The sequence below is a fragment of the Coregonus lavaretus genome (assembly GCF_964263955.1).
Source record: "Coregonus lavaretus genome assembly, chromosome: 5".
In the NCBI taxonomy this organism is placed as follows: domain Eukaryota; kingdom Metazoa; phylum Chordata; class Actinopteri; order Salmoniformes; family Salmonidae; genus Coregonus; species Coregonus lavaretus.
Window position 1 is genome coordinate 32,910,762 of NC_139992.1, and position 12,915 is coordinate 32,923,676.

At 44.4% G+C, this 12,915-nt stretch overlaps 1 protein-coding gene across 1 annotated transcript in view; it reads right to left on the reverse strand.

Moving 5' to 3' along the window:
* Nucleotides 1–319: 319 nt before the first annotated feature.
* LOC311129664 (E3 ubiquitin-protein ligase MYCBP2-like) overlaps nt 320–12,915 on the reverse strand; it is a 319,573-nt gene continuing 306,977 nt past the window's right edge. Inside the window, exons 80-82 of the mRNA XM_084162035.1 lie at nt 5,492–5,599; nt 3,164–3,329; nt 320–1,764 (exon numbers count right to left, since the gene is read on the reverse strand). Of these exons, the coding sequence (XP_084018161.1) occupies nt 1,649–1,764; nt 3,164–3,329; nt 5,492–5,599 (390 nt within the window). The 3' untranslated portion in view covers nt 320–1,648. The remainder of the gene's footprint in view (nt 1,765–3,163; nt 3,330–5,491; nt 5,600–12,915) is intronic.

The following is a 12,915-nucleotide window of genomic DNA, read 5'->3' on the forward strand; positions in this document are numbered from 1 at the left end:
GTTTTGCAGAGGGGTCAAATACTTATTTCCCTCATTAAAATGCAAATCAATTTATAACATTTTTGACATACGTTTTTCTGGATTTTTTTGTTGTTATTCTGTCTCTCACTGTTCAAATAAACCTACCATTAAAATGATAGACTGATCATTTCTTTGTCAGTGGGCAAACGTACAAAATCAGCAGGGGATCAAATACTTTTTTCCCTCACTGTACATATGGTGTTGACTGTATCAGCAGGATACTGTATATTAAATTATTTAATTACTTGCATTGGTGTGGTAAAACCAGGTGAAATAAACACACAAGTCCTCTTAAATGTACCTTGCGAAACAGAGAACCTGGTTTATTTCCATTCAAATCCATCCACCACAGCTATTACAGAGCAGATTCACAAGTAATACGCTTTTATAACAGCAGCTGTTTGTTTTTTCTTACACCCCCATACACAGACCCCCATGTCCCCCCTGCCTCCTACTGATGGAAAAGCATTACGGATTCACAATTATTTTTAATATTTGGTATGAAGAAGACTGGCCCCCCCAACACGTTGAGTTATCGGTCATTTACAATAGAATGGTAGCCTATAGCATACTCACCTTCCGAGTTGTTAAAACAAATTACAGAAAAAAGGGTTTGTACCACCACGTTACTTTTCCGATTGTGGAGCAGAAAAAAGGGTTCACAACAATCAACCTTCATACACTGCAGACGCTGGGCTCCTCATAATTTTCAGAGAACAGAAGTGATCTGACATTTTGAATTGGGGGAATACGACTGTTTATCGCTGTATAAAAATGTACAGTGGCTTTTATTGACATACATTCCATAGGATAAACAGCTGCAAGAAAGGAGGCACACCCAGTACTGCACTTCATTAAAAGTTCTGGCTCAAAACATAACCCAGAATATCAAACTAAACTGAAGTGTAGAGTAGCAACTTCAGAATACATCATTATATACAAGATTAGATCAATTGTACACTATTTTCCTCCAAAACATATTCTTAACAGTCTTTTTCACCACCTCAGAATTATTCTTCTCTTTAGTTTTTTTTGTCTGTCAACCCATGATGCACTCGACAGTGGAGAGAATACTGTACAGGATTACGAAAAGTCTGTTTACATACAACAATATTTTGAATTCATAGTTAGGAAGCTGGAAATACAGCCTGTCTCATCTTTTTTCTTTTATATATCCAAGTTCATCCTAGTTGCCTTCAGCAAAAAAAAAAAAAAAAAAAAAAAAAAAAAAAAAAAAATGCAATACATTGTTACACTTCAGTGATCGGGAGGTCTATGGAAGCCAAGGGGTTACAACGGCCACATGCAAACAGGTCACACTTTTTTTTTATTATTTTTTATTTTTTTTACATGGGAGTTTCCTCTGGAATCCACATAGACAGCCTCAACTCTCTTTGTATGTTTTGTATAATCCTCGAAGACTCTGGTTGGTAGGTAGAAGAGCACAACTCGGGACTCTTGAGTACGGTAGAAAGCCTGATCCAGTGTCCAGGGCCATCTGACAACATGAAAGCCAACATGAGGAGATACTTGACAAGCTGGGCTCGGGCTGCAGCCAACAGCCTGCAGTCCCAGAAGAAGAAGGAGTGTTCGGTACGTGTCTCCCAGTTTTCAGACCTGGCTGTTTTTAGAACGTGTGGGCGTTCCTGCACACTCCACAGCCCAGGGCAAACTCCTCGCCGGTGGGTGGGTGAACCACGTGCAAGGGGCACTCCGTCCCCTCCAACTGCTTGCCTTTTGGACCTGGGAACGCAAGGAGAACAATGAGGAGTTTGGCTTGATTCCACCTTAGTCATGCATTGATGTCAATGGGAGACAAAGTGAAAATTTGCCCCTTTGAAATTGTTTGTCATTCCATTCATTGTATTTGAAGAACCTCTGTTGGTTCCCAGTCACTGATTTAGATGTGGAGGCCAGAGGTCTGACTCTGGCCAATCAATGATATTGCCAACAGGGTCAAATCAGCAGACGCTGTGGCAGCCCTCAACGACTTGAGCTAAGCACTGAGCAGCACCTCTGAACTACAGTATGTCAAAGAGCATCGAACAACATCAGCTTGGAATTACAATGTCATCACTATTTTAACAGACCTTCGAAACAGACCCTTGGTCTGAATGATTCAAAGGGAGATTTATTTATTTTCTTCACAGGGAGCCACCTAATCATCCCCTGCCACCAATTGGCTCATTCATCCCTTCTCTTTTCCACTGTAACGCTTCCCGGGTCGCTGTTGTAAACCAGTGGTTTTCCACCTCTTTGTGAACCTCCAATCTTATTTTGCTCTGCCTGAAGAACTCCCTGATCATTAAGCCAACGTTCTTATGAGTACCCCCCTGTGGATAGGTCAGGTACCCCCAGGTCAGCTTAACCCCAGGTTTTTATTTTTAATATATTTGCAAACATTTCTACAAACTTGTTTTCGCTTTGTCATTATGGGGTATTGTGTGTAGATTGATGAGGATTTTTATTTATTTAATCAAATGCACTGTACATATAATGTATATGTATTTATATTCCGGACTCGTTCTGATATTGCTCGTTTTGATACAGTATGTCTTAATTTCTTGTCCTTTTTTAAATGTTATGTGTGTATGCAGGTAGCTTAGCGGTTAAGAGCGTTGGGCCAGTAACCGAAAGGTTGCTGGTTCGAATCCCCGAGCAGCTAAGGTGGAAAAATCTGCCGTTCTGCCCTTGAGCAAGCAGTTAACAACAACTGCTCCCCTAGGCGCCGATGACGTGGACGTCCAATAAGGCAGCCCCCCGCACCTCTCTGATTCAGAGGGGTTGGGTTAAATGCGGAAGACACATTTTGGTTGAATGCTTTCAATTGTGCAACTGACTAGGTATCCCATTTCCCTATTGTTATTGTAATGCTAGATATTGCTGTATTGTTGGAGCTAGAAACTTAAGCATTTCGCTGCAACTGCGATAACATCTGCAAAACTGTGTACGCGATCAATAAACGTTGATTTTATTTGAATTTCATATTTTAGTATTTTGTTCAGTATTTAGTTAATTCTGTTCACTGTTAAATACAATCCCAAAAAAGTGTGGATGTCAGCAGCCAAGTCTTCAAGATGGAGCACTTTCAGTACAGAGCAAAAACTGCCATGATGATGCATTTTGCACAGTAAGTCTGTACCTGCAGGACAGTGAGGCAGCTCCTCCTTGGGCACGCTGGTCATCCTCTGGAAGTCATCATGGCAGGCGTTACAGAAGTGAGTGGTGCCGAAGCAGAAGAACACGGCCACCGAGCAGCAGTACCGGCATTTGTACTCCAGAAAGTCTGTCCCGTGTTTGGAGCACATCTGCAGATGGAACATGGATGTGTTATATTAATATTACAGTATACAGTGCATTTGGAAAGTATTCAGAACCCTTGACTTTTCCCACATTTTGATACGTTACAGCCTTACTCTAGAATGGATTAAATAAATAAAAATCCTCATTAATCTACACACAATACCCCATAATGAAAAAGCGGCAACAGGTTTTTAGACATTTTTGCTAATTTATAAACATTCAAAAACAGAAATAGCTTATTTACAGAAGTATTCAGACCCTTTGCTATGAGACTCGAAATTGAGCTCAGGTGCATCCTGTTTCCATTGATCATCCATCAGTTGTTTCTACAACTGTCCACCTGTGGTAAATTCAATTGACTGGACATTATTTGGAAAGGCACACACCTGTCTATATAAGGTCCCACTGTTGATATTGCGTGTCAGAGCAAAAACCAAGCCATGAGGTCGAAGGAATTGTCCGTAGAGCTCCGTGACAGGATTGTGTCGAGGCACAGATCTGGGGAAGGGTACCAAAACATTTCTTCAGCATTGAAAATCCCCAATAACACAGTGGCCTCCATCATTCTTAAATGGAAGAAGTTTGGAACCACCAAGACTCTTCCTACAGCTGGCCGCCCGGCCAAACTGAGCAATCGGGGGAGAAGGGCCTTGGTCAGGGAGGTGACCAAGAACCCAAAGAGTTCAATCTTGGTTTCATCAGACCAGAGAATCTTGTTTCTCATGGTCTGAGAGTCTTTAGGTGCCTTTTGGCAAACTCCAAGCGGGCTGTCATGTGCGTTTTACTGAGGAGTGGCTTCCAACTGGCCACTCTACCATAAAGGCATGATTGGTGAAGTGCTGCAGAGCTGGTTGTCCTTCTGGAAGGTTCTCCCATCTCCACAGAGGAACTCTGGAGCTCTGTCAGAGTGACCATTGGGTTCTTGGTCACCTCCCTGACTAAGGCCGTTCACCCCCGATTGCTCAAATTGGCCAGGCGGCGGCTCCAGGAAGAGTCTTGGTGGTTCCAAACTTCTTCCATTTAAGAATGATGTAGGCCACTGTTCTTGAGGACCTTCAATGCTGCAGACATTTTTTGGTCCCCTTCCCCAGATCTGTGCATCGACACAATCCTGTCTCAGAGGCTTGGTTTTTGCTCTGACATGCACTGTCAACTGTGGGACCTTATATAGACAGGATGCAACTGAGCTCAATTTCGAGTCTCATAGCAAAGGGTCTGAATACTTATGTAAATAAGCTATTTCTGTTTTTTATTTATTTTTATTTTATTTTTGCAAAAATGTCTAAAAACCTGTTGTCGCTTTGTCATTATGTGGTATTGTGTGTAGATTGATGATGAAATGTTTTTATTTAATCAATTTTAGAATAATGCTATAACGGTAACAACATTTGGAAAAAGTCAAGGGGTCTGAATACTTTTCGAATGCACTGTGAATGTGATATTTCAGTTTTTTATTTTAAATAAATTAGAAAAAAATTCTAAAATCCTGTGTTCGCTTTGTCATTATGGGGTATTCTGTGTAGATTGATGAGAAAACAAATAATTTAATCTATTTTAGAATAAGGCTGTAACGTAACAAAATGTGGAAGGGGTCTGAATACTTTCCCAATGCACTGTATATCACTTTTCAGGGATAGTGTGTCAATTGTATTGTAACATATTATATTGTATTGATTTTGTGTATTTAGTATTTAAATGTTTTGCAGAGGTCACAAAATGAATTTCTATTGAAATGGACAATAAACAACCTAGTATTGGAAAAAAAATTGTCATACAATGTCCTCATATTAAGTGATACTGTCAGGAGTTCAGGAGTGTCAAGATGTGTCCCACTATTCAAACTCGGATATTACCAAGTATTCAGCAACGTATTGGCCATACTAAGCAGTATGCTAGTGTGGATGATGTCACACAGCCCAATGCAGTTAACGCCCTAAGGCAGGGTTTCCCAAACTCGGTCCTCGGGACCCTAAGGGGTGCACGTTTTGGTTTTCGCCCTAGCACTACACAGCTGACTCAAATAATCAACTAATCATCAAGCTTTGATCATTTGAATCAGCTGTGTAGTGTTAGGGCAAAAACCAAAACGTGCACCACTTGGAGTCCCGAGGACTGAGTTTGGGAAACGCTGCCCTAAGGCCTTCTCTGGACCTTTCCCTCCACCCACCTGTGCCCTGGACACATCTGAGCATGCTCCACAGATCAACTCGCTGGGGTCATAATCGTCTCCCTGTCCTGCCTCCGCGTCACAGCGTGCCTCTCCCCCAAAATACGCCTGCAACAGAGGAAGGAAGGGAAGGGGTCAGGGAATAAGCCTCCCGAAAGAAGTTTATTAGAGACAAGTGAAACTGACTGACAGACATCTGTGAAAGATATTACTTTCCGAAACATTCCATGTAGGGAAAATGTATGCCGGCTGCTACTGTATTCTCAATGGTATAGCTCACTATTTAGAAGTTTTTCATTATTTTTACAATTTAAAATTCACACGACAACACTCTTGCTAAATCGACAAAACAATAGCTGGAACGACCGAGCGAACAGACGCGAACTGGCTGGGTCAATTCAGTGGCTAGCTTTGCACTTGGCTAGCTAACAGTAGCTGCTAGGGGTAAGTCATAACCTACATTTGTGTTTTTTTGTTTTTTACATATTGATAGCCCGAGTCGTTCAAGGAATTCGGGACATGGGTGACTAGTTAACGTTAGTTTGGCTCTCTCTGTGTGTTCGTGCCGTGAAAGGAGGGGTTCTTCTTTGTCTGAAAGCAATGGCTAGCTAGTTTGCTAACTATTCTAGCTAACTAACTGGCTGAATAAGTCGACGACGGACACGCTCAAGCTGTCGGGACTAACCCACAACGTTAGACACGGACACGAACGATCTGCTTGCGTGTTGATACACTGGTGGTTTGTTGTGGCCGAGTATTGGCGCTAAACCGTGTTGTTGGAGTCCGGCATGCTAGCTGGCTGTGGCGTCTTCTGACGAGGTGCCCGGACGTTTTTCACGGAATAATACTGCACCTAGTTAGCTAGCTGAATAAACTAAGTTAGTCTATTCCTAGAAAACATTGAACCGCTGTAGTTTACAACAATTATAGTTTCTGAGGTGGAAGTTGGGAGAGTTATATTTGGGAGTTGTGGTAAGGGAGGCCCCGCTCTCTCCTTTCCCAGATGTTTAGTTCATTTCATTCCGATCTCCTCTGCATTATTGTAGCCATCTGCTGCAGCCTGTCAACTATGCCTCTGCCTATCCCTGTTCTCTCCTCTCTGCACAGGCTACACAAACGCCTCACACCGCGTGGCTGCTGCCTCTCTAACCTGGTGGTCCCTGCACGCATCTCCCACGTGGAGTTCCAGGTCTCAGGCAGCCTCTGGAACTGCCGTTCTGCTGCCAACAAGGCAGAGTTCATCTCAGCCTATGCTACCCTCCAGTCCCTCGACTTCTTGGCGCTGACGGAAACATGGATTACCACTGAAAACACTGCTACTCCTGCTGCTCTCTCCTCGTCTGACCATGTGTTCTCGCATACCCCGAGAGCATCTGGTCAGCGGGGTGGTGGCACAGGAATCCTCATCTCTCCCAAGTGGACATTCTACATTTTTCCCCTGACCCATCTGTCTATCTCCTCATTTGAATTCCATGCTGTCACAGTCACTAGCCCATTTAAGCTTAATATCCTTGTCATCTATCGCCCTCCAGGTTCCCTTGGAGAGTTCATCAATGAGCTTGACGCCTTGATAAGTTCCTTTCCTGAGGATGGCTCACCCCTCACAGTTCTGGGGGATTTCAACCTCCCTACGTCTACATTTGACTCATTTCTCTCTGCCTCCTTCTTTCCACTCCTCTCCTCTTTTGACCTCACCCTCTCACCGTCCCCCCCTACTCACAAGGCAGGCAATACGCTTGACCTCATCTTTACTAGATGCTGTTGTTCTACTAATCTCACTGCAACTCCCCTCCAAGTCTCCGACCACTACTTTGTATCCTTTTCTCTCTCCCTCTCCTCCAACACTACTCACTCTGCCCCTACACAGATGGTAATGCACCGTCGCAACCTTCGCTCTCTCTCTCCCGCTACTCTCTCCTCTTCCATCCTATCATCTCTTCCCTCTGCTCAATCCTTCTCCCTCCAATCTCCTGATTCTGCCTCCTCAAGCCTCCTCTCCTCCCTTTCTGCATCCTTTGACTCTCTATGTCCCCTATCCTCCCGGCCGGCTCGGTCCTCCCCTCCAGCTCCGTGGCTTGATGACTCATTGCGAGCTCACAGAACAGAGCTCCGGGCAGCCGAGCGGAAATGGAAGAAAAATAGACTCCCTGCGGACCTGGCATCTTTTCACTCCCTCCTCTCTACATTTTCTTCATCTGTTTCTGCTGCTAAGGCCACTTTCTACCACTCTAAATTCCAAGCATCTGCCTCTAACCCTAGGAAGCTCTTTGCCACATTCTCCTCCCTGCTAAAGCTAACTATCTCTCCTCTGCTCTTGTCCTTCTAGACCTGTCTGCTGCCTTTGATACTGTGAACCATCAGATCCTCCTCTCCACCCTCTCCGAGCTGGGCATCTCCGGCGCGGCTCACTCTTCGATTGCGTCCTACCTGACCGGTCGCTCCTGCCAAGTGGCGTGGCGAGAAGCTGTCTCCGCACCACGTGCTCTCACCACTGGTGTCCCCCAGGGCTCAGTTCTAGGCCCTCTCCTACACCAAGTCACTTGGCTCTGTCATATCCTCACAAGGCCTCTCCTATCATTGCTACGCTGACGACACACAACTAATCTTCTCCTTTCCCCCTTCTGATAACCAGGTGGCGAATCACATCTCTGCATGTCTGGCAGACATATCAGTATGGATGACGGATCACCACCTCAAGCTGAACCTTGGCAAGACGGAGCTGCTCTTCCTCCCGGGGAAGGACTGCCTGTTCCATGATCTCGCCATCACGGTTGACAACTCCGTTGTGTCCTCCTCCCAGAGTGCGAAGAGCCTTGGCGTGACCCTGGACAACACCCTGTCGTTCTCCGCTAACATCAAGGCGGTGACCCGATCCTGTAGGTTCATGCTCTACAACATTCGGAGAGTACGACCCTGCCTTACACAGGAAGCGGCACAGGTCCTAATCCAGGCACTTGTCATCTCCCGTCTGGATTACTGCAACTCGCTGTTGGCTGGGCTCCCTGCCTGTGCCATTAAACCCCTACAACTCATCCAGAATGCCGCAGCCCGTCTGGTGTTCAACCTTCCCAAGTTCTCTCACGTCACCCCGCTCCTCCGCACACTCCACTGGCTTCCAGTTGAAGCTCGCATCTGCTACAAGACCATGGTGCTTGCCTATGGAGCTGTGAGGGGAATGGCACCTCCGTACCTTCAGGCTCTGATCAGTCCCTACACCCAAACGAGGGCATTGCGTTCATCCACCTCTGGCCTGCTGGCTCCCCTACCTCTGCGGAAGCGTAGTTCCCGCTCAGCCCAGTCAAAACTGTTCGCTGCTCTGGCACCCCAATGGTGGAACAAGCTCCCTCACGACACCAGGACAGCGGAGTCACTCACCACCTTCCGGAGACATTTGAAACCCCAACTCATTAAGGAATACCTGGGATAGGATAAAGTAATCCTTCTACCCCCCCCCTTACCCCAACCCCCCCCCCCCCCCCAAAAAAAAAAAACAACAACAAAAAAACAATGTAAAGTGGTTATCCCACTGGCTATAAGGTGAATGCACCTATTTGTAAGTAGCTCTGGATAAGAGCGTCTGCTAAATGACGTAAATGTAAGTTTAAACTTAAAAAAGCCCTTTAAGGAAAATATCCATTCTATGGTCCCGTTTAAATGACGTGCAGCTTATAAAGGCTTCATAAAGCCTTCATAAACACTACATAAATGTGTTAAAAATCATCTATAACCGCATGTCATGCTTTATAAAGGGTTCATAACTGTGGCATAACCACCAATGTCAAATGTGACATAACCCGGGCCTCCCGAGTGGCGCAGCGGTCTAAGGCCCTGCATCGCAGTGCTTGAGGCGTCACTACAGACCCGGGTTCCGGCGTCACTACAGACCCGGGTTCGATCCCGAGCTGTGTCATAGCCGGCCGCGACCGGGAGACCCATGAGGCGTCGCACAATTGACCCAACGTCGTCCGGGTTAAGCGAGCAGTGTGTCACGTACTCCCGAGTGGCGCAGTGGTCTAAGGCACTGCATCGCAGTGCTAGCTGTGCCACTAGAGATCCTGGTTCGAGTCCAGGCTCTGTCGCAGCCGGCCACGACCGGGAGACCCATGGGCAGCGCACAATTGGTCCAGCGTCATCCAAGGTAGGGGAGGGTTTGGCCGGCAGGGATGTGGGTTTGTTTCCCACGGGGGGCCAGTATGAAAAAAAAAAACAACAACACATGTATGCATTCACTAACTGTAAGTCGCTCTGGATAAGAGCGTCTGCTAAATGACTAAAATGTAATGTCAAAATGTCAAGAAGCAGTGCGGCTTGGCAGGGTCGTGTTTTTGAGGACGCATGGCTCTCGACCTTCGCCTCTCCCGAGTCCGTACGGGAGTTGCAGCGATGGGACAAGACTGTAACTACCAATTGGATATCATGAAAATGGGGAGAAAAAAGGGGTAAAAAGTAAAATAAATATATATATATAAATACAGAGAGATGTGACATAACCCACTATGTCAAATATGACATAAGCCTTTGGTTTATAAAGGGTAGCATAAGCACCGCTTAATAAAGGCCTTATAAATCATGTTAAATTGAGGCTTCACAAAGTTCTTGCTCTAAGCCAATATGTATTCCATGTACAGTGATTCGCATTGGGTGCATTTATTTTACCTTGGAACATGTTTTAAAATCTAAATGTTATGCAAATGTCACTTAAATATGAACAAATATGAATCATTGTTAATGTTAGAAAATTATTTTTCATATATCATGAATTGTTATAGACACTTTTCTACTATTACACAGGGACTTTTATTTTGAAACTTTTGGGAATTCTGTGACCCCAGAAGTACTTTTTTTAGTGTTGCTGACATGTGATGACATGTGACTGATCATGTGATGAGTTCGCAAATCAAATGCCCACTTGTGCTGCCACTGGACAGCGAAAAACAAGTTAAAATGTATTTATTGTAATTTAAATTAGTTTATAGTAAAGTGTTGAGTTAGATTACCAGTGGTGGAAAAAGTACCCAATTTCCATACTTGAGTAAAAGTAAAGATACCTTAATGGAAAATGACTTAAGTAAAAGTCACCCAGTAAAATACTACTTGAGTAAAAGTCTAAAAGTATTTGGTTATAAATGACGTGCAGCTTATAAAGCCTTCATAAAGCCTTCATAAATCATCTATAACCGTATGTCATGCTTTATAAAAGGTTCATAAATGTGGCATAACTGTGACATAACCACCAATGTCAAATGTGACATACTTAAGTATCAAAAGTAAATGTAATTGCTAAAATATACTTAAGTATCAAAATAAAAGTATAAATCATTTCAAATTCCTAATATTAAGCAAACCAGACGGCACAATTATCTTGTTTTTTAAATGTATGGATAGCCAGGAGCACACTCCAACAGATATAATTTACAAATGAAGCATTCGTGTTTAGTGAGTCTGCCAGATAAGAGGCAGTAGGTATGACCAGGGATGTTCTCTTGTGCGTGAATTGGACCATTTTCCTGTCCTGCTAAGCATTCAAAATGTAACGAGTTCCTTTGGGTGTCAGGGAAAATGTATGGAGTAAAAAGTACATCATTTTCTTTAGGAATGTAGTAAAGTAAAAGTAAACCCCTCTTTTACGCTGCTGCTACTCTGTTTATTATCTATGCATAGTCACTTTAACTCTACCCACATGTACATATTACCTCAATTACCTTGACTAACCGGTGCCCCCGCACATTGACTCTCTACCGGTACCCCCTGTAAAAAAAAATCATAATAAATAAATAAATAAAAATTGTATGCACTCATTAACTGTAAGTCGCTCTGGATAAGAGCGTCAGCTAAATGACTAAAATGTAAATGTAAAATGTATATAGCCTCCCCACTGTTATTTTATTTTACTGCTGCTCTTGAATTATTTGCTATTTTTATTTTTTACTTAACACTTTATTTTCTTAAAACTGCATTGTTGGTTAAGGGCTTGTAAGTAAGTATTTCACTGTTGTATTTGGCACATGTGGCAAATACAATTTGATTTGATGTCCACCATTGTTCCTGTACCCAAGAAAGCAAATGTAACTGAACTAAATGACTATCGCCCTGTAGCACTCACTTCTGTCATCATGAACTGCTAGTTAAGGATCATATCACCTCTACCTTACCTGACACCCTTGACCCACGTCAATTTGCATACCGCCCCAATAGATCCACAGACGATGCAATCGCCATTGCACTGCACACTGCCCTATCCCATCTGGACAAGAGGAATACCTATGTAAGAATGCTGTTCATTGACTATCGCTCAGCCTTCAACACCATAGTGCCCTCCAAACTCATCATGAAGCTCGGGGCCCTGGGTCTGAACCCCGCCCTGTGCAACTGGGTCCTGGATTTCCTGATGGGCCGCCCCCAGGTGGTGAAGGTTGTAAACAACACCTCCACATCGCTGATCCTCAACACAGGGGCCCCACAAGGGTGCATGCTCAGCCCCCTCCTGTACTCCCTGTTCACCCATGACTGCGTGGCCACCCACGCCTCCAACTCAATCATCAAGATGGCAGATGACAACAGTAGTAGGCCTGATTACCAACAATGACGAGACAGCCTACAGGGAGGAGGTGAGGGCCCTGGCAGAGTGGTACCAGGAAAAATAACCTCTCCTTCAACGTCAACAAAACAAAGGAGCTGATCGTGGACTTCAGGAAACAGTATCACCGCCTGGTACGGCAACTGCACCGCCCGCAACCACAGGACTCTTCAGAGGGTGGTGCAGTCTGCCCAACGCATAACCGGGGGCACACTGCCTGCCCTCCAGGACACCTACAGCACCCGATGTCACAGGAAGGCCAAAAAGATCATCAAGTACATCAACCACCCGAGCCACGGCATGTGCACCACGCTACCATCCAGAAGGCGAGGTCAGTACAGTTGCATCAAAGCTGGGACCGAGAGACTGAAAAACAGCTTCTATCTCAAGGCCCTCAGACTGTTAAATAGCCATCACTAGCCGGCTACCAACCGGTTACTCAACCCTGCACCTTAGAGGCTGCTGCCCTATATACATAGACATGGAATCACTGGTCACTTTAATAATGGAACACTAGTCACTTCAATAATGTTTACATACTGCTTTACTCATTTCATATGTATAAACTGTATTATATTCTACTGTATATTAGTCAATGCCACTCCGACATAGCTCGTCCTTCTAAATTCCATTCATTTACTTTTAGATTTGTGTGTACTGTTGTGAATTGTTAGATACTACTGCACTGTTGGAGCTACGAACACAAGCATTTCGCTACACCCGCAATAACATCTGCTAAATATGTGTATGTGACCAATTAAATTTGATTTGACGTTATCATGCTGCGTCACGCGGTAGCAAAGCTAATTGTCACGCAATCCCTTCTCAAAGTCGAGAAACGTGTCAA